Below are 22684 nucleotides of genomic sequence, written 5' to 3'. Positions count from 1 at the left end.
AAACCAAGATTGAACTCTTTGACCTGAATGCCAAGCATCACGTCTGGAGGAAACAACGCTCCCCATCCAACCTGACAGTGCTTGAGAGGATATGCAGAGAAGAATAGGAGAAACTGCCTAAATACAGGTGTGTCAAGCTTGTAGCGTCATACCCAAGAAGACTTGAGGCTGTAATCGCTGCCAAAGGTGCTTCAACAAAGTACTGAGTAAAGGGTCTGAATACTTATGTAAACGTGATATTTCACTATGGGTAAATGTCATTATGGGTAATTGTGTGTAGATTGATGATGAGGGGGGAAACAATTTTACCAATTTTAGAATAAAGCTGTAATGTAACAAAATGTGAAAAAAGTCAATGGGTCTGAATACTTTCTGAATGCACTGTGTCTGTTCTTTCTTTGAATGTGTTTTTCACTGTCTATTCTCTCTCCTCTGCAACAGCTTGAATCTCAATCCCCCTTCTCTCCTCTCTCTCCTCTCTCTCCTCTCTCTGTCTCTGTCTCTCTCTCTCTCTGTTTCTCTATATACATATCCTTCTCTCGCTCACTCTCTGGCTCTATTCCTCTCTCACTTTCCCTCAGTTTCTCTGTCTTTTTCATCTCCTCTCCGCTCTCTCTCCCTCTCCCCCTCTCTCTCCCTCTCTCTCTTTCTCTCCCCCCTCTCTCTCTCTCCCTCCCTCTCTTTCTCCCCCCTCTCGCTCTCTCCATCGTTCTCTGTTTTCCCCCTATCCCTATCTCTCTCACTCTCTCTCTCACTTTCTCTGTCATTCCCCTTCTGTCTCCCTCAACTCCCCCGGTCTCTCTCTTTCTCTCCCCCCTCTTTTTCTCTCTCTCTCTGTCTCTCTCTCTCTCTCTCTCTCTCTCTCTCTCTCTCTCTCTCTCTCTCTCTCTCTCTCTCTCTGTCTCAGATAAGCTGTATTAGCATGAATGACAAAGCCACTGTTGCTAAAGCGAAGTGAGATAAATATGGTAATGATCTCTTTCTATCCCTCTCTCCCTCTCTCTCTCTCCATCTCACCCCTCTCCTGCCCCCCCCCCCCCCCCCCCCCCCCCTCTCTCTTTGTTTCTCTCTGTCTCTCCCCCCTCTCTCTCCTACTATCATTTAATTAATCTCATCACCGATTGCCCTCAGTCTACTCAGACAGACCTCCATGCAACATGTTATACCCACAGGGGGAGTTGAGATATTTCGGCAGATTATTATGTTCTATCAGTCGTGATGTCTTCTTAATTAATGTGGAGATTAATTGACCATGTTTATTTTGCAGGTTGGTTGGATCTAGCCTGTCAATCAAGTTATTTAACTACAGAATATGAGAGATGCTTTGATTGGCATATATTCCCTCAGGAGTTCAATGATGCTTGTCATTGTTTTCAACTTTACCCTACTTACCTCTCTCATAAGTGTGTTTCTATCACTACGTACTGTACCTTGTCAATGGCGCAAACAATTATCGTTTTAATAAATTAGATGCTGACTTAGGTAACTTGACCTCTGTCACTTTCTGGTGGAAGCAATGTTCAGAACAGATATGTGTACGGGATTTGTTTTAGAGTATTCAGATTTGGTGTGTCCTAACTGTGCGTATGCACTGTATCCTGACAAGATGATACATTGGTTTAAGTGTGCGTGTTTATTCTGTGTGTGCATGTCTTCAGATGAAGTCTGCTGGGGTGGTGGAAGGAGGACTGTTCACAGAGAGTTACTGTAACATCTGTAATGCCCAGCTCATTTCCGAGTCGCAACGCACAGCACACTACGAGGTGAGTCTACATCACACACTCACACTCATACACACACTCATACATATGCAAGCACCACCAAACGGAAAGAGAAAGAGAGGAAGAGGCCTGAGAGAGAGGAGGAGGACAGAGGGTGTGGGGTTATCAAGAGGGGAGGCCGTGGTGCAGGGAGTTACCATGAGAGGGAGAGAGATAGGCCGTGTCCAAATACCCGTACTTGCGTTCTAATAAGTAGGCATAGAAAGTTTTATTGTGTTTACAGACAGATTATTTCACTTATAATTCACTGTATCACAATTCCAGTTGGTCAGAAGTTTACATACACTAAATTGACTGTGCCTTTAAACAGCTTGGAAAATTCCAGAAAATGATGTCATGGCTTTAGAAGCTTCTGATAGGCTAATTGACATCATTTGAGTCAATTGGAGGTATACCTGTGGATGTATTTCAAGGCCTAATTGTTGAAGGCGGTCTTCCATTCATCCCCCTCTCTGATGCGCACTAGGTTGTAGGCACTGCGTGAATCCAATTTGGTAAAGTACTTTGCACCGTGCATCTGTTCGATCACAGGGAGTATGAGAGGCAGGGGATAACTGAATTTAACCGTAGCCTTATTCAGTGTCCAGTAATCGATACGGGTGTAGACCTCCGTCCTTCTTCACGTAAAAGCAGCTGGAAGAGGCCGTAGAGGTGGACGGACGGAGGAATCCTTGGGCCAGCGTCTCCTGGATGTAGACATCCATGGCTTCGGTCTCTGTATGCGAAAGGGTAGATGTGCCCACGTGGGAGGGTAGAACCAGGCTGTAGGTCGATAGTGCAGTCCCATGGGCGATGAGGGGGCAGGCATGTGGCACGAGTCTTTGAAAAAGCAACCTGTCGGTATTCCTCCGGGATAGGGACTCGGGTGGCCTGGTCCGGACTTTCCACGGAGGTGGCACAGATAGACACCGAGAGACACCTCCCCTGACACTCCTGCGACCAACCCAACAACGTCCTCTCTGTCCACGATATACTGGGGTTATGCAACTGTAACCAGGGGAGACCTAAAACTACGGGGTGTGCAGGAGAGTCTAAGATGAGGAACGTGATGCGTTCATGGTGGTTGTGATCAACTGTGAGGGAAATGGGAATCGTGGTCTGGCGCACCAGTCCTGTTCCTAGGGGATGGTTGTCTAGGGCATCGACTGGGATAGGGAGTTGTAAAGGGACTAGAGGAATGCATAATGATAAGGCCACTGACCGGTCTAGGAAATTGCCTGCAGCACCTGAGTCCACTAGGGCAGGACTCAGTGGGGGACCAGGATAGTCTGGGAAGGTGACAGTACGGGCTGGGTGGACAGAGGGGAGCAAGGCACATCCACGCCTACCTGGGAAGGTGCAGGAGCCCTCCTCGGGTCTGTTGCTTCCTTGCCTGGTTCTTCTTCTGGGACAGGTGTTCCAGGGGTGGTCCGACTCCCCGCAGTAGGAGCAGAGACCCTGTTGACGGCGCCGTTGATGTTCCTCTGGGGGAAGGTTTGTCATGCCCACCTCCATGGGCTCAGTCTCGCTGGAGGTTCCTGGGAGAGACCCGAACCCCTGGGATGGGCGACGACAGGCACACAGGAGATTATCCAGGCAGATGGCCATGGCGATGAGCTGGTCCAGCGTGAGGTCCTCATCGCGACAGGCCAGCTCAGTCTGGACGTCCGCCTGTAGCCCGCTGTGGAAAACTGTCAACAGGGCCTGGTCGTTCCAGCCAGTGAACGTAGCCACCGTCCGGAAATCCAGAGCGTACTCAGACGCTGTCCTGGACCCCTGGTGCAGACGGAGGAGACGCTCACCTCCCTTTCGGCCATCAGTTGGATTGTCTAAAATGGCATGGAAGAGTTTGGTGAAGCGCTCATAGGACTGTACTTCTGGACCGTCCCTCTCCCAGACAGCGTGCGCACACTCCAGAGCCCGGCCTGTCAGCACTGAAATCCCCAAGGCCACCTTGTCCCTCTCGGAGGCCGTCCCGGCAAGGTGGAGGTCACACTGCAGGAGAAACCCCCTACAGTGAGCTGGGGTGCCGTCTAACCGCTCCGGGAGGGGCAGGTGGACGTTGCTGATCGGACCGGATGATGTAGATGGTGGTGGGGTGGCTGGAACGACCGTGAGGAGCTGGGAAGGTGGAGATGTAGCCTGCAGTTGGTGTACGGTCCGGATCACCTCGTCCATGGCAGTCCCGAGGTGCTCCAGGCACGAGTCGTGCTGTAGGAGCTTTGCTCCAACAGCGGAGAGGTCGGGATGTCCTGCTGCCTCCTGGTTTCTTGGGTCTGTCATTATGTCACAAGTGTAGAGAGGAGTAGGCAGGAGGCAATCACAGGTTTAGAACTACTGAATTTATTAAAGCACCATAGCTTGATGCGGAACGAAACCCACAGTGCAAAATATAAAGTACTCAGAAAAACAAGCAACATATACAATGACCGACAAAGACAAATGACAGAGGGAGTATATACAGTGAGGGAAGAAAGTATTTGATCCCCTGCTGATTTTGTACGTTTGCCCACTGACAAAGAAATGATCAGTCTATAATTTTAATGGTAGGTTTATTTCAACAGTGAGAGACAGAATAACAACAAAAAAATCCAGAAAAACGCATGTCAAAAATGTTATAAATTGATTTGCATTTTAATGAGGGAAATAAGTATTTGACCCCCTCTCAATCAGAAAGATTTCTGGCTCCCAGGTGTCTTTTATACAGGTAACGAGCTGAGATTAGGAGCACACTCTTAAAGGGAGTGCTCCTAATCTCAGTTTGTTACCTGTATAAAAGACACCTGTCCACAGAAGCAATCAATCAATCAGATTCCAAACTCTCCACCATGGCCAAGACCAAAGAGCTCTCCAAGGATGTCAGGGACAAGATTGTAGACCTACGCAAGGCTGGAATGGGCTACAAGACCATCGCCAAGCAGCTTGGTGAGAAGGTGACAACAGTTGGTGCGATTACTCGCAAATGGAAGAAACACAAAATAACTGTCAATCTCCCTCGGCCTGGGGCTCTTTGCAAGATCTCACCTCATGGAGTTGCAATGATCATGAGAACGGTGAGGAATCAGCCCAGAACTACACGGGAGGATCTTGTCAATTATCAAGGCAGCTGGGACCATAGTCACCAAGAAAACAATTGGTAACACACTACGCCGTGAAGGACTGAAATCCTGCAGCGCCCGCAAGGTCCCCCTGCTCAAGAAAGCACATATACATGCCCGTCTGAAGTTTGCCAATGAACATCTGAAAGATTCAGAGGAGAACTGGGTGAAAGTATTGTGGTCAGATGAGACCAAAATGAAGCTCTTTGGCATCAACTCAACTCACCGTGTTTGGAGGAGGAGGAATGCTGCCTATGACCCCAAGAACACCATCCCCACCGTCAAACATGGAGGTGGAAACATTATGCTTTGGGGGTGTTTTTCTGCTAAGGCCTGCTAAGGCCTAGCCAGTCTCCAGACCTTAATCCCATAGAAAATCTGTGGAGGGAGCTGAAGGTTCGAGTTGACAATGTAGTATGATACAGTGCATTCGGAAATGATTCAGACCCCTTGACTTTTTCCACATTTTGTTACGTTATAGCCTCATTCTAAAATTGATTAAATTGTTTCTTCCCCTCATTGATCTACACACAATACCCCATAATGATATTTTTTTTGCAAATGTATACAAAAATAAAAAAGGTAAATATGACATTTACGTAAGTATTCAAATACAATAAAATCAAATGTTATTAATCACATGCGCCGAATACAACAGGTGTAGACCTTACAGTGAAATGCTTACTTACAAGCCCTTAACCAACAATGCAGGTTTAAGAAAGACTACCAAAAAATATATAAAATAATACAAAATTAAAGTAACAAATAATTAAAGAGCAGCAGTAAAAAGAACAATAGCGAGGCTATATACAGGGTGTACCGGTGCCGAGTCAATGTGCGGGGGCACCGGTTAGTCAACCCTTTACTCAGCACTTTGTTGAATCACCTTTGGCAGCGATTACAGCCTCAAGTCTTCTTTGGTATGAAGTTACAAGCTTGGCACACCTGTATTTTGGGAGTTTCTCCCATTATTCTCTGCAGATCCTCTCAAGCTCTGTCAGGTTGGATGGGGAGCATCGCTGCACAGCTATTTTCAGGTCTCTCCAGAGATGTTCGATCGGGTTCAAATCCGGGCTCTGGCTGTGCCACTCAAGGACATTCAGAGACTTGTCCCGAATCCACTCCTGCGTTGTCTTGGCTGTGTGCTTAGGGTTATTTTCCTGTTGGAAGTTGAACCTTCGCCACAGTCTGAGGTCCTGAGCACTCTGGAGCAGGTTTTCATCAAGGATCTCTTTGTACTTTGCTCCATTCATCGTTTCCTCGATCCTGACTTTTCTCCCATTCCCTGCCACTGAAAAACATCCCTTGCTTCAACGTGGGATGGTGCCAGGTTTCCTCCAGACGTGACGTTTGGCATTCAGGCCAAATAGATCGATCTTGGTTTCATCAGACCAGAGAATTCTCATGGTCTGAAAGTCCTTTAGGTGCCTTTTGGCAAACTCCAAGCGGGCTGTCATGTGCCTTTTACTGAGGAGTGGCTTCCGTCTGGCCACTCTACCATAAAGGCCTGATTGGTGGAGTGCTGCAGAGATGGTTGTCTGGAAGGTTCTCCCATCTACACAGAGGAACTCTGGAGCTCTGTCAGAGTGACCATCGGTTTCTTGGTCACCTCCTTGACCAAGGCCCTTCTCCCCCGATTGCTCAGTATTGGCCGGGCGGCCAGCTCTAGGAAGAGTCTTGGTGGTTCCAAACTTCTTCCATTTAAGAATGATGGAGGCCACTGTGTTCTTGGGGACCTTCAATGCTGCGGAAATGTTTTGCTACCCTTCCCAAGATCTGTGTCTCGACACAATCCTGTCTCGGAGCTCTACAGACAATTCCTTCGACCTCATGGCTTTGTTTTCGCTCTGACATGCACTGTCATCTGTGGGACCTTATATAGACAGGTGTGTGCCTTTCCAAATCATGTCCAATCAATTGAATTTACCACAGGTGGACTCCAATCAAGTTGTAGAATGATGAAGAAAGGAAACAGGATGTACCTGAGCTCAATTTCGAGTCTCATAGCAAAGGGTCTGAATACTTACAATTGAAGTCGGAAATGTACATACACTAAGGTTGGAGTCATTAAAACTTGTTTTTCAACCACTCCACAAATTTCTTGTTAACAAACTATATTTTTGGCAGGTCGGTTAGGACATCTACTTTGTGCATGACACAAGTCATTTTTCCAACAATTGTTTACAGACAGATTATTTCACTTATAATTCACTGTATCACAATTCCAGAGGGTCAGAAGTTTACATAAACTAAGTTGACTGTGCCTTTAAACAGCTTGGAAAATTCCAGAAAATGATGTCAAGCTTCTGATAGGCTAATTGACATCATTTGAGTCTATTGGAGGTGTACCTGTGGATGTATTTCAAGGCCTAAACTCAGTGCCTCTTTGCTTGACATCATGGGAAAATCAAAAGAAATCAGCCAAGACCTCAGAAAAACAATTGTAGACCTCCACAAGTCTGGTTCATCCTTGGGAGCAATTTCCAAACGCCTGAAGGTACCACGTTCATCTGTACAAACAATAGTACGCAAGTATAAACACCATGGGACCATGCAGCCATCATATACCGCTCAGGAAGGAGACGCGTTCTGTCTCCTAGAGATGAACGTACTTTGGTGTGAAACGTGCAAATCAATCCTAGAACAACAGCAAAGGACCTTGTGAAGATGCTGGAGGAAACAGGTACAAAAGCATCTATATCCACAGTAAAACGAGTCCTATATCGACATAACCTGAAAGGCCGCTCAGCAAGGAAGAAGCAACTGCTCCAAAACCGCCATAAAAAAGCCAGACTACGATTTGCAACTATGGGGACAAAGATCGTACTTTTTGGAGAAATGTCCTCTGGTCTGATGAATCAAAAATAGAACTGTTTGGCCATAATGACCATTGTTATGTTTGGAGGAAAAAGGGGGCTGCTTGCAAGCCAAAGAACACCATCCTAACCGTGAAGCACCGGGGTGGCAGCACCATGCTGTGGGGGTGCTTTGCTGCAGGAGGGACTGGTGCACTTCACAAAATAGATTAATTTTAAAGCTTGGTCACAAATGGGTCTTCCAAATGGACAATGACCCCAAGCATACTTCCAAAGTTGTGGTAAAATGGCTTAAGGACAACAAAGTCAAGGTATCGGAGTGGCCATCATAAAGCCCTGACCTCAATCCTATAGAGCATTTGTGGGCAGAACTGAAAATGCGTGTGCAAGCAAGGAGGCCTACAAACCTGACTTAGTTACCACAGCTCTGACAGGAGGAATGGGCCAAAATTCACCAAATTTATTGTGGGAATCTTGTGGAAGTCTACCCGAAATGTTTGACCCAAGTTAAACAATTTAAAGGCAATGCTACCAAATACTAATTGAGTGTATGTAAACTTCTGACCCACTGGGAATGTGATTAAATAAATAAAAGCTGAAATAAATCATTCTCTCTTCTATTATTCTGACATTTCACATTCTTAAAGTATTGATCCTAACTGACCTAAGACAGGGAATATTTATTAGGATTCAATGTCAGGAATTGTGAAAAACTGAGTTTAAAAGTATTTGGCTAAGGTGTATGTAAACTTCCGATTTCAACTGTATGTAAATATAGTATTTATGTTATTTATTTGCAAAATATTCTAAAAACCTGTTTTCACTTTGTAATTTTTGGGTATTCTGTGTAGATTGCTGAGGAAAAAAATATTTAATCCATTTTAGAATAAGGCTGTAACATGACAAAATGTGGAGAAAGTCAAGGTGTCTGAATACCTTCCGAATGCGCTGTAAGTACACAGTATGAAGTTTTAGTCATTAGTAGACAAGACAGATTTCGACACGGCCATAATGCCAGATGGATGGATGCATGGATGGATGGATAGATGAATAACGGAGTGCTGGCAGTGGGTGATAACATGCCTGTGTCCAGTCCAGTCTTGCTGCTCCACTGCCCTCATTAGATCTTTCCCCTGGGAGTCAAATACCATCTTCTCCCTGCCTGTCTGTCTGTCTGCCTGCCTGCCTAACCTGCCTCCCTCCCGGCTCCTCTTTCCGTCACATCACTTTAGTGCACTTTCAGATCGCCAGGAGTGAGTGTGTGTGTGTGTCCCTAGTACCTCTTAGACTCAGCCCCAGCATTACCTCTCTCTTTGCCGCTCTTCTCTTTCTCCCTCCACCTCTCTTCTCGTTCTCCCTCCCTCTCTTCTTTCTCCCTCCATCTCTCTTCTCTTTCTCCCTCCATCTCTCTTCTCTTTCTCCCTCCATCTCTCTTCTCTTTCTCCCTCCATCTCTCTTCTCTTTCTCCCTCCACCTCTCTTCTCTTTCTCCCTCCACCTCTCTTCTCTTTCTCTTTCTCCCTCCCCCTCTCTTCTGTTTCTCCCTCCACCTCTCTTCTCTTTCAACCTCCCCCTCTCTTCTCTTTCTCCCTCCCCCTCTCTTCTCTTTCTCCCTCCACCTCTCTTCTCTTTCTCCCTCCACCTCTCTTCTCTTTCTCCCTCCACCTCTCTTCTCTTTCTCCCTCCAACTCTCTTCTCTTTCTCCCTCCAACTCTCTTCTCTTTCTCCCTACCCCTCTCTTTTCTTTCTCCCTCCACCTCTCTTCTCTTTCTCCCTCCACCACTCTTCTCTTTCTCCCTCCCCCTCTCTTCTCTTTCTCCCTCCACCTCTCTTCTCTCCCTCTTTTTCTTCTCCATGATCACTGTATACACACTCACTGTACACACACTCACTGTACACACGCACTGTACACACACTCACTGTACACACACTCACTGTACACACACTCACTGCACACACACTCACTGTACACACACTCACTGTACACACACTCACTGCACACACACTCACTGTACACACACTCACTGTTCACACTCACTGTACACACACTCACTGTACACACACTCACTGTACACACACTCACTGTACACACACTCACTGCACACACACTCACTGTACACACACTCACTGTACACACACTCATTGTACACACACTCATACTATCTTGCTCCTCTCACCATCTCTCCTCTACCACTCTCCTGCTCTATCAGTCTATCCCTCTCTCATTCACTATATTCCTCCCTATATTCAATCTCACTCAACCTACCTTTGTCTTTCTCTTCTTCTCTTCCATGCCTCCTTAGGAATAGTCACACAAATGATATAATAGGGTATTAGTGGGGACTGAATGTGACTGCTTGGCAATGTAAGGAGATATCAGTATAGGGTTATGGACAGCTATGACACACACACACACACATACACACACACACACACACAGGCATGGACATACACACATGAAGGCAGGCAGGCACGCACGCACGCACACACACACACACACACACCAGGAATCTATTTCGAAGCATGTACCTAGTGCGTACCCAGTAATTTTCACTGCTCTGTATTAAAGTGAAGGTTATCAGCGTCAAGGACATTCCACTGTCATTTCACATAAAGTTATACTGATGGTATAAAAGAGTAATAGCACACACACACACACCAAAAAACAATGTTTGTGGATTCTGATGTAAGCCCGGGGATCCAGTCAGCTTATGACAGGGTCATACAGTGTTTTTGATTGTCCACTGTGAGGTAAGCCAATGTGTTTCATTGGCCCGCTGTGAGGCAACAATCTTTCTGATTGGTTAGCCCTAAAGTCAAACCAGTATTTATAATTGGTTGCTGTAAGCAGTGAGGTAAACCATAGTGTTTATCAACTGTGCAGTTGAGAAGAGATGGAATATATGTTGAAGCACTGATTACTGTAGTGAATGAAAATAAACTTGCCAATAAAACCTCTCTCTCTCTCTCTCTCTCTCTCTCTCTCTCTCTCTCTCTCTCTCTCTCTCTCTCGCTCTCAGAGTAAGAAACATGCCAACAAGGTCCGTCTCTTTTACATGTTACATCCAGAAGACGGAGGCCCACCGTCCAAGAGACTGAGACCAGACAACCCGGTATGTAGACACACGCATATACACACATACGCACACACACACCGAAATCACGCACACACTCATACACTCACAGTGTTGTTGCCCTCACTCTGTGGTTTCCTAATCTCTCCCAAGAACAATCTTTAACAAAACCATTAAATGATGAATCGACTTAATTTAGCAAGTTATGAGATCTCACAGTTCAGTAGTACTGTATAACAGTCTCCTGAGCATGGATTTAAAATGGATTTTACTAGAACATTTCTTTCTGTCTTTTCCTCAGGAGGTAGTGACTTTGGCATAATTTAGTCCACAGTGCAGGTAAGAGTTTTCTCTTTTAGAGGCCAGGAGTAGACTAGGAGTTGAAGTCGAAGTAGATAGGGTGTCTGTGTAAAGCTATAGGCTCTCCATTCATACTGGCTCCAGAGAGAGTTACAGGAAGCCAGAGAGCCCTGAGGGTCTGTGAGAGTGTGTGTGTGTGTGTGTGTGTGTGTGTGTGTGTGTGTGTGTGTGTGTGTGTGTGTGTGTGTGTGTGTGTGTGTGTGTGTGTGTGTGTGTGTGTGTGTGTGTGTGTGTGTGTGTGTGTGTGTGTGTGTGTGTGTGTGTGTGTGTGTGTGTGTGTGTGTGTGTGTGTGTGTGTGTGCATGTGCGTGATTGTGTGCTTGCGTGTATTTTGGACTCCTCTCACACACACACGCACGCAAGCACACACACACACTCACACACACACACACAGAGGTTGTGCAGTGACCTACCCTGCCATGGCCTCCAGTAGACAGATAGAGAGTTTGGCAGCTGTGCTCTAGTCCGGAGGCACTGGGCAACACAAACACACACACACAGCTACAGACTATCCCCAGGTGGGATGGGATTACACATCCGCACATGCACTCACTTTTATATTTTTCATTTCACCTTTATTCATACAAATTATTTTTTACAATGACGACCTGTCAGACAGCGAGTGCAGCACGTATAACACACAATAGGTTTAACAACAGGATACAAACAACAGTCAAATATACACATCATGCACGGTCAGTAATATGCAGCATTTAAGAGGTAGGGGGGAAACGCATGTAGTTATCAGTTAAACTCTTTATTTATTTAACCAGGTAAGCCAGTTGAGAACAAGTTCTCATTTACAACTGCGACCTGGCCAAGATAAAGCAAAGCAGTGCAATAAAATCAACAACACAGAGTTACATATGGGGAATACAAAACATAAAGTCAAAAATACAAACAGAAAATATATATACAGTGTGTGCGAATGTAGTAAGTTATGGAGGTAAGGCAATAAATAGGCCATAGTGCAAAAGAGTTACAATTTCGTATTAACACTGGAATGATAGATGTGCAACATATGATGTGCAAATAGAGATACTGGGGTGCAAATTAGCAAAATAAATAACAATATGGGGATGAGGTAGTTGGGTGGGCTAATTTCAGAATGGCTGTGTACAGGTGCAGTGATCGGTAAGCTGCTCTGACAACTGACGCTTAAATTTTGTGAGGGAGATAAGAGTCTCCAGCTTCAGAGTTTTTTGCAGTTCGTTCCAGTCATTGGCAGCAAAAAACTGAAAGGAATGGCGGCCAAAGGAGGTGTTGGCTTTGGGGATGACCAGTGAGATATACCTGCTGGAGCGCAGACTACGGGTGGGTGTTGCTATGGTGACCAGTGAGCTAAGATAAGACAGGGATTTGCCTAGCAGTGATTTATAGATGACCTGGAGCCAGTGGGTTTGGCGACGAATATGTAGTGAGGGCCAGCCAACAAGAGCGTACAGGTCACAATGGTGGGTAGTATATGGGGCTTTGGTGACAAAACGGATGGCACTGTGATAGACTACATCCAATTTGCTTAGTAGAGTGTTGGAGGCTATTTTGTAAATGACATCGCCGAACTCAAGGATCGGTAGGATAGTCAGTTTTACGAGGGCATGTTTGGCAGCATGAGTGAAGGAGGCTTTGTTGTGAAATAGGAAGCCGATTCTAGATCTAACTTTTGATTGGAGATGCTTAATGTGAGTCTGGAAGGAGAGTTTACAGTCTAACCAGACACCTAGGTATTTGTAGTTGTCCACATACTCTAGGTCAGACCCGCCGATAGTAGTGATTCTAGTCGGGTGGGCGGGTGCAAGCAGCGTTCGGTTGAAGAGCATGCATTTAGTTTTACTAGTGTTTAAGAGCAGTTGGAGGCTACGGAAGGAGTGTTGTATGGCGTTGAAGCTCGTTTGGAGGTTTGTTAACACAGTGTCCAATGAAGGGCCAGATGTATACAAAATGCTGTCGTCCGCATAGAGGTGGATCCGAGCTTCACCAGCAGCAAGAGCAACATCATTGATATACACAGAGAATAGAGTCGGCCCGAGAATTGAACCCTGTGGCACCCCCATAGAGACTGCCAGAGATCCAGACAACAGGCCCTCCGATTTGACACATTGAACTCTATCTGAGAAGTAGTTGGTGAACCAGGCGAGGCAGTCATTAGAGAAACCAAGGCTATTTAGTCTGCCAATAAGAATGCAGTGGTTGACAGAGTCGACCACTGCATGGGCATGTTGCAGCGGAGGGTGCAGAGCTGGTTGCCGGGGTAGTGGTAGCCATGTGGAAAGCATGGCCAGCCGTAGTAAAATGCTTGTTGAAATTCTCGATTATTGTAGAGCTCGGGGCTGAGGGGGGTCTGTAGCAAGCGGCAACAGTGAGAGACTTATTTCTGGAAAGGTGGATTTTTAGAAGTAGAAGCTCAAACGGTTTGGGCACAGACCTGGATAGTACGATAGAGCTCTGCAGGCTCTCTACAGTAGATTGCAACCCCACCCCCTTTGGCAGTTCTATCTAGACGGAAAATGTTGTAGTTGGGGATGGACATTTCTGAATTTTTGGTGGCCTTCCTAAGCCAGGATTCAGACACTGCTAGGACATCAGGGTTGGCGGAGTGTGCTAACGCAGTGAATAACTGAAACTTAGGGAGGAGGATTCGGATGTTAACGTGCAAGAAACCAATGCTTTTACGGTTACAGAAGTCAACAAATGATAACGCCTGGGGAGTAGGAGTGATACTGGGGGCTACAGGGCCTGGGTTAACCTCTACATCACCAGAGGAACAGAGGAGGAGTAGAATAAGGATACGGCTAAAGGCTTTAAGTACTGGTCTTCTAGTGTGTTGGGTATAGAGAAAAAAACGGGCAGGTTTCCGGGCGTTGTAGAATAGATTCAGGGCATTATGTACAGAAAAGGATATGGAAGGATATAAGTACAGTGGAGGTAAACCTAAGCTTTGGGTAACGATGAAAGAGATAGCATCACTGGAGGCACCAATTGAGTCGGTCTCCGCGTGTATGGGGGGGTGGGACAAAGGAGCTATCTATGGCAGGTTGAGCTGGGCTGGGGGATCTACAGTGAAATAGTACAATAAGAAATAACCAAAACAGCAATAAGCAAGGCATATTGACATGGGAGAGAGGCATAAAGCAATCACAGGTGTTATTCAAGAGAGCTAAGACAACAGCTGGTAATGGCGACAAAGTTTGGGCTGAGGCTAAACATAAACAGGATGCGGTACCGTATAAAGGCATCAGCTGTATAGCTGAGTTATCATAAGGTCCGGTGAACAGCAATAGGAGAGTTCAGAGGTAGTTCGGGGGCTGCTATAGCACTGGCGAGCAAGAGGCCACGGCTAGCTTGTGCTAGCGGGCCGGGGATAACAGATGGATCTTCGTGGTTGACGTCGTAACTGGAAACCTGTTGTTATCGCATCAGACGATTTCGTCGGCAGACCAGTCGTGTTCGATCGGCGGGGCTCCGTGTCAACACTTGGAGGTCCCGTCCGGTTGACAGAGAGGTAGATAGCCGGGAGAAGGGCCTGGCTCGCGGCTAGCTCGAGGCTGATTAGCCAACAACAACGTCCATTTGATTGCAGCTATCTAGCTATGATGATCCGGTGTTAAAGGTCCAGTGAATCAGTGATTCCGGCAGAAAAACCGATATGTTCTGGGTCGATAACGCGCTGTGCAGACAGTGCAGACTGGCCGATAGTAGTCCAGGCTAGAGCTGGCTGGTAGGTAGTTCAGGCCATGGACAATGGTGAGAAACCGCTAGCGGTGGCTAATGGCAAGTAACTAGTTAGCTGGCTACTCCCGTCCGGTAGGCAGAGAGGTAGATAGCCGGGATATGGGCCTGGCTCAAGGCTAACTGGTGCTTGCTTCAGGGGCAGTGGTGATTAGCCAAACAGCAACATCCAATTCGGTTGCGGCTAGCTAGTTGCGATCCGGTGTTAATGTCCAGTGATTCAGTTATTCCGGCAAAATCCGATGTTCTGGGTGAAAATCGCTAACGGTGGCTAATAGCAAGTAGCTAGTTAGCTGGCTAGCTGGTATCAACTGGAGATTCTAGATAAAAGGTAAGTCAATAATAGAATCCGTTCCACATTGAGTGAGGCGGGTTGCAGGAAAGTATATTTTGTACAAGGATGAAAAGTGTGATAGGGAAATATGTACGAAAAATACAAAAAAATACAATAAATACAAAAAACAGGCTATTTACACAGACACACAACAAAGAACACGACCGCACTGCTATGCCATCTTGGATCATCCCTGAAAGGTTTGTTTTGAAAAGTACCAATGGATACAAAAGAGCTTAGTTTCAGTGTATTTTTTAAGGATGGTCCAGTCTCTAGCAGTGGAGAATTTAAAAGCATTTTCACCAAAGATACTGTGTATCTTGGGGATGGCTAGGTTTATGTAATTGCTGGATCTCTCTCACACACACACACACACGAGTGGTGTCACACACACACAGCAGTTGGTGAGTGTGTGTGCGTGTGCGTTTGTCTCTCTCTTTGTGTGAGTGTGAGTGTGTGTGTGTCTGTGTGTGTGTGTGTGTGTGTGTGTGTGTGTGTGTGTGTGTGTGTGTGTACGTGTGTGTACGTGTGTGTGTGTGTGTGTGTCAAACATAGAAAGTAGGTCGGAAAGGTGCTCTCAGATGAAAGAGAAGAGTTAATCAGTTTTCCTCCAGATGTCTTTCACACCTCCTTTCGCTATCTCCCTCTCTCGGTCTCCAGTTGTATATTCCTTGAGTTAGTGAGTGACTGAGTGAGTGAGTGAGTCAAAGGGAAAGGAGGAGAACCCTGCATTGTTTTTGCCACTCATCTTTTTCTTCCATAACTATACTGAACAAAAATATAAACGCAACAATTTCAAAGATTTTACTGAGTTACAGTTCATATAAGGAAATCAGTCAATTGAAATACATTCATTAGGGCCTCATCTATGGATTTCACATGACTGGGAATCTGGCGATTTTAGCATGTACAGTACCAGTCAAAAGTTTGGACACACCTACTCATTCCAGGGTTTTTCTTCATTTTTACTATTTTCTACATTGTAGAATAATAGTGAAGACATCACAACTATGAAATAACACATATGGAATCATGTAGTAACCAAAAAATGTTTGTCACGATCGTTTATGAACGAGAAGGACCAAGGCGCAGCGTGATAAGCATACATGTTTATTTAAACGAATAAACACACGACAAAACAACAAAACGTCCAAGGTAGCATACAAAACATACCTCACACGGAACAAGATCCCACAACCCACTAGTGCCAACAGGCTACCTAAGTATGGTCCCCAATCAGAGACAACGAGCTACAGCTGCCTCTGATTGGGAACCACCCTGGCCAACATAGATCTAAACATTCTAGATCTCAACATAGACAATCAACATAACACAACACGACACAGAAAATACACACCCTGACTCAACAAATGAGAGTCCTCAGAGTCAGGGCGTGACAGTACCCCCCCCCCCCCCAAAGGTGCGGACTCCGACCGCGCCACATAAACATAACAGGGTAGGGGCCGGGTGGGCATTCCGCCTTGGAGGCGGATCCGGCTCCGGGCGTGACCACCACTTACTCTCCACCTCCCTGTTGCGCCCCTGGTCTGGTCTGGACCTCGGCGCGCTGCTTCCCCTCTCCTTCCTCCCACGACGTACCAAGCCCTGTCTGGACCCTGGTGTGGGAGACACCGAACCTGGAGAGGGGCTGACGTCTGGGTCTGGACTGGAACCGCTGACTGGAGCTGGACCCGACGACGGTGGATCGAACTGCTCTGGCTCCGGATTGGAGCCGCTGACCGGAGCTGGATCAGGCACCGGTGGAGCGGATTGCTCTGGCTCTGGAGTGTAGCCGCTGACCGGAGCTGGACTGGATCCCGGTGGAGTGGATTGCTCTGGCTCCGGAGTGGATCCGCTGACCGGAGTTGGACCGGACCCCGGTGGAGCGGATTGCTCTGACTCCGGAGTGGAGCCGCTGACCGGAGCTGGACTTGACCCCGGTGGAGTGGATTGCTCTGGCTCCGGAGTGGAGCAGCTGACCGGTGCCGGACCAGGCACCGGTGGAGCAGACACGGGCCGTGCCGGACTGGACACACGCACCACTGGCTTGGTGCGGGGAGCAGGAACGGGCCGGACCGGGCTGACGACGCGCACCACTGGCTTGGTGCGGGGAGCAGGAACGGGCCGTACCGGACTGGCGACGCGCACCACTGGCCTGGTGCGGGGAGCAGGAACAAGGCCGGGCCAGGCTGGCGACGCTTCCCCTCTCCTTCCTCCCACGACGTACCAAGCCCTGTCTGGACCCTGGTGTGGGAGACACCGAACCTGGAGAGGGGCTGACGTCTGGGTCTGGACTGGAACCGCTGACTGGAGCTGGACCCGACGACGGTGGATCGAACTGCTCTGGCTCCGGATTGGAGCCGCTGACCGGAGCTGGATCAGGCACCGGTGGAGCGGATTGCTCTGGCTCTGGAGTGTAGCCGCTGACCGGAGCTGGACTGGATCCCGGTGGAGTGGATTGCTCTGGCTCCGGAGTGGATCCGCTGACCGGAGTTGGACCGGACCCCGGTGGAGCGGATTGCTCTGACTCCGGAGTGGAGCCGCTGACCGGAGCTGGACTTGACCCCGGTGGAGTGGATTGCTCTGGCTCCGGAGTGGAGCAGCTGACCGGTGCCGGACCAGGCACCGGTGGAGCAGACACGGGCCGTGCCGGACTGGACACACGCACCACTGGCTTGGTGCGGGGAGCAGGAACGGGCCGGACCGGGCTGACGACGCGCACCACTGGCTTGGTGCGGGGAGCAGGAACGGGCCGTACCGGACTGGCGACGCGCACCACTGGCCTGGTGCGGGGAGCAGGAACAAGGCCGGGCCAGGCTGGCGACGCGCACCACTGGCTTGGTGCGAGGGGCAGGAACAGGCCGGGCCGGGCTGGCGACGCGCACCACTGGTTTGGTGCGAGGGGCAGGAACAGGCCGGGCCGGGCTGACGACGCGCACCACTGAATTGGTGCGAGGAGCAGGAACAGGCCGGGCCGGGCTGGCGACGCGCACCACTGGTTTGGTGCAAGGGGCAGGAACAGGCCGGGCCGGGCTGGCGACGCGCACCACTGGTTTGGTGCGAGGAGCAGGAACAGGCCGGGCCGGGCTGGCGACGCGCACCACTGGTTTGGTGCAAGGGGCAGGAACAGGCCGGGCCGGGCTGGCGACGCGCACCACTGGCTTGATGCGAGGAGCAGGAACGGGCCGGACCGTACTGGGAACACACACCACTGGCTTTGTGCGGGGAGCAGGAATGGGTCGGGCTGTACTGGGAACACGCACCACTGGCTTAGTGCAGGGATCAGGAACGGGCCGGACCGGACTGGCGACACGCACCACTTGCTTGGTGCCTAACCAGCTCCTTCTGCTGCCTAACCAGCTCCTCTCGCCGTGCCTCTACACTCTCCTTCTCCCTTATAGCCTCCTGTAGCTCCTCCCTCTGACCAAATAACTCCTGCTCCCTCTGAACCAATAGCCCCCTTAACCTGGTGGCCTCCTCTCCTAACATGCAGATCCGCCCTGTCGCTGCCTCCTGCTGCCTCGTCGTCCACACCGTGTGCCCCCCCCCCAAATGTTTTATTGGGGTTGCCTCTCGGGTCTCCGTCGTCGGCACTGTTGGCGCCGTTTCTCCTCTCCTACCTGGGCATCCTCATTCATCGCCCTCCGGTAACGGACGGCCTCTTCCTCCGTAATTCTCCCCCAACCGAGGAGGACATCAACTAATGTAACCTCCCGTTGAATTCCTGGCGTTTGCTCCTGAACACGCTGCATGGTCCTATTGTGGTGGGATCTTCTGTCACGATCGTTTATGAACGAGAAGGACCAAGGCGCAGCGTGATAAGCATACATGTTTATTTAAACGAATAAACACACGACAAAACAACAAACGAAACGTGAAGTCCAAGGTAGCATACAAAACATACCTCACACGGAACAAGATCCCACAACCCACTAGTGCCAACAGGCTACCTAAGTATGGTCCCCAATCAGAGACAACGAGCTACAGCTGCCTCTGATTGGGAACCACCCTGGCCAACATAGATCTAAACATTCTAGATCTCAACATAGACAATCAACATAACACAACACGACACAGAAAATACACACCCTGACTCAACAAATGAGAGTCCTCAGAGTCAGGGCGTGACAATGTTAAACAAATCAAAATATATTTTAGTTTTGAGATTCTTCAAATAGCCAACCTTTGCCTTGATGACAGCTTTGCACACTCTTGGCATTCTCTCAACCAGCTTCATGAGGTAGTCACCTGGAATGCATTTCAATTAACAGGCATGCCTTCTTAAAAGTTAATTTGTGGAATTTCTTTCCTTCTAAATGTGCTTGAGCCAATCAGTTGTGTTGTAACTAGGTAGGGGTGGTATATAGAAGATAGCCCTATTTGGTAAAAGACCAAGTCCATATTATGGCAAGAACAGCTCAAACAAGCAAAAGAAATGACAGTCCATCATGGAATCAAAAGGATAAACATTCACATGCAACGCCTTGGGCCAGAAGTTACGATCTTGTCTCATCGCTGCAACTCCCCTAAGGACTCGGTGAAGGTCGTGCTTCTTGACACACTGCTCGCTTAACCCGGAAGCAAGCCGCACCAATGTGTCGGAGGAAACACCTTGGAACTGACGACCGAAGTCAGCTTGCAGGAGCCCGGCCCGCCACAAGGAGTCGCTGGAGCACGATGAGACAAGGAATTCCCGGCCGGCCAAACCCTCCCCTAACCCGGACGACGCTGGGTGAATTGTGCGCCGTCCCATGGGTCACCCTGTCACGGCCGGCTGTGACACAGCATGGGATTGAACCCGAGGCTGCAGTCACGCCTCAGCACTCATTGCTGAATTTGTGTAATGTTTATTTCCAATGACTGATGAGCACTGATACATTTTATCTATAATTTCTCTGCAAATCCAGGTCTGTGCCCAAACAGTTTGAGCTTCTACTGCTAAAAATCCACCTTTCCAGAAATAAGTCTCTCACTGTTGCCGCTTGCTACAGACCCCCCTCAGCCCCGAGCTGTGCCCTGGACACCATATGTGAACTGATTGCCCCCCATCTATCCTCAGAGTTCGTACTGCTTGGTGACCTAAACTGGGATATGTTTAACACACCGGCCAACCTTCAATCTAAACTAGATGCCCTCAATCTCACACAAATTATCAACGAACCTACCAGGTACAACCCTAAATCTGTAAACATTGGCACCCTCATAGATATCATCCTGACAAATGTACCCTCTAAATACACCTCCGCTGTCTTCAACCAGGACCTCAGCGATCACTGCCTTATTGCCTGCGTCCTTAATGGGTCCGCGATCAAACGACCACACCTCATCACTGTCAAACGCTCCCTAAAACACTTTAGCGAGCAGGCCTTTCTAATTGACCTGGCCCGGGTATCCTGGATGGATATTAACCTCATTCCGTCAGTAGAGGATGCCTGGTTGTTCTTTAAAAGTGCTTTCCTCTCAATCTTAAATAAGCATGCCCCATTCAAAAAATGTAGAACTAAGAACAGATATAGCCCCTGGTTCTCCTCAGACTTGACTGCCCTTGACCAGCACAAAAACATCCTGTGGCGTACTGCATTAGCATCGAACAGCCCCCGCGATATGCAACTTTTTAGGGAAGTCAGGAACCAATATACACAATCAGTTAGGAAAGCAAAGGCTATCTTTTTCAAACAGAAATTTGCATCCTGTAGCACTAACTCCAAAAAGTTTTGGGACACTGTAAAGTCCATGGAAAATAAGAGCACCTCCTCCCAACTGCCCACTGCACTGAGGCTAGGAAACACTGTCACCACCGATAAATCTACAATAATCGAGAATTTCAACAAGCATTTTGCTACGGCTGGCCATGCTTTCCACCTGTCTACCACTACCCCGGCCACCAGCTCTGCACCCTCCACTGCAACTTGCCCATGCCCCCCCCCCCCCCCCCCCGCTTCTCCTTCACACAAATTCAGACAGCTGATGTTCTGAAAGAGTAAAAAAATCTGGACCCCTACAAATCAGCTGGGCTAGACAATCAGGACCCTTTCTTTCTAAAATTTGCCGCCGAAATTGTCGCAACCCCTATTACTAGCCTGTTCAACCTCTCTTTCGTAACGTCTGAGATCCCCAGAGATTGGAAAGCTACCGCGGTCATCCCCCTCTTCAAAGGGGGTGACACTCTAGATCCTAACTGTTATAGACCTATATCCATCCTGCTCTACCTTTCGAAAGTATTTGAAAGCCAAGTTAACAAACAGATCACCGACCATTTCGAATCCCACCGTACCTTCTCCGCTATGCAATCCGGTTTCCGAGCTTGTCATGGGTGCACCTCAGCCACGCTCAAAGTCCTAAACGATATTATAAACGCGATCGATAAAAGACAGTACTGCGCAGCCGTATTCATCGACCTGGCCAAGGCTTTCGACTCTGTCAACCTCCGCATTCTTATTGGCAGACTAAATAGCCTTGGTTTCTCTAATGACTGCCTCGTCTGGTTCACCAACTACTTCTCAGATAGAGTTCAATGTGTCAAATCGGAGGGCCTGTTGTCTGGACCTCTGGCCGTCTCTATGGGCGTGCCACAGGGTTCAATTCTCGGGCCGACTCTATTCTCTGTGTATATCAATGATGTTGCTCTTGCTGCTGGTGACGCTCAGATCCACCTCTATGCTGACGGCACCATTTTGTATACATCTGGCCCTTCATTGGACACTGTGTTAACAAACCTCCAAACAAGCTTCAATGCCATACAACACTCCTTCCGTAGCCTCCAACTGCTCTTAAACACTAGTAAAACTAAATGCATGCTCTTCAACCGAACACTGCTTGCACCCGCCCACCCGACTAGAATCACTACTCTCGGCGGGTCTGACCTAGAGTATGTGGACAACTACAAATACCTAGGTGTCTGGTTAGACTGTAAACTCTCCTTCCAGACTCACATTAAGCATCTCCAATCAAAAGTTAGATCTAGAATCGGCTTCCTATTTCACAACAAAGCCTCCTTCACTCATGCTGCCAAACATGCCCACGTAAAACTGACTATCCTACCGATCCTTGACATCGGCGATGTCATTTACAAAATAGCCTCCAACACCCTACTCAGCAAATTGGATGTAGTCTATCACAGTGCCATCCGTTTTGTCACCAAAGCCCCATATACTACCCACCATTGTGACCTGTACGCTCTTGTTGGCTGGCCCTCACTACATATTCGTCGCCAAACCCACTGGCTCCAGGTCATCTATAAATCACTGCTAGGCAAATCCCCGTCTTATCTTAGCTCACTGGTCACCATAGCAACACCCACCCGTAGTCTGCGCTCCAGCAGGTATATCTCACTGGTCATCCCCAAAGCGAACACCTCCTTTGGCCGCCATTCCTTCCAGTTCTCTGCTGCCAATGACTGGAACGAACTGCAAAAATCTCTGAAACTGGAGACTCTTATCTCCCTCACTAACTTTAAGCGTCAGTTGTCAGAGCAGTTTACCGATCACTGCACCTGTACACCGCCTGTCTGAAAT

At 48.3% G+C, this 22684-nt stretch overlaps 1 protein-coding gene across 1 annotated transcript in view; it reads left to right on the top strand.

Annotated features, from left to right (window-relative positions):
* Window positions 1-1658: 1658 nt before the first annotated feature.
* The window catches only part of LOC311139895 (zinc finger matrin-type protein 4-like), a gene marked incomplete at both ends in the record, with an annotated part of 156977 nt that continues 135951 nt past the window's right edge, over window positions 1659-22684 (top strand). Inside the window, 2 exons of the mRNA XM_084174892.1 lie at window positions 1659-1763; window positions 10694-10786. Coding sequence (XP_084031018.1) covers window positions 1659-1763; window positions 10694-10786 — 198 coding nt within the window. The remainder of the gene's footprint in view (window positions 1764-10693; window positions 10787-22684) is intronic.

This window comes from Coregonus lavaretus (genome assembly GCF_964263955.1).
Source record: "Coregonus lavaretus genome assembly, chromosome: 1".
NCBI classification, from domain to species: Eukaryota; Metazoa; Chordata; class Actinopteri; order Salmoniformes; family Salmonidae; genus Coregonus; species Coregonus lavaretus.
This window is presented reverse-complemented; position numbering and strand designations above follow the sequence as displayed.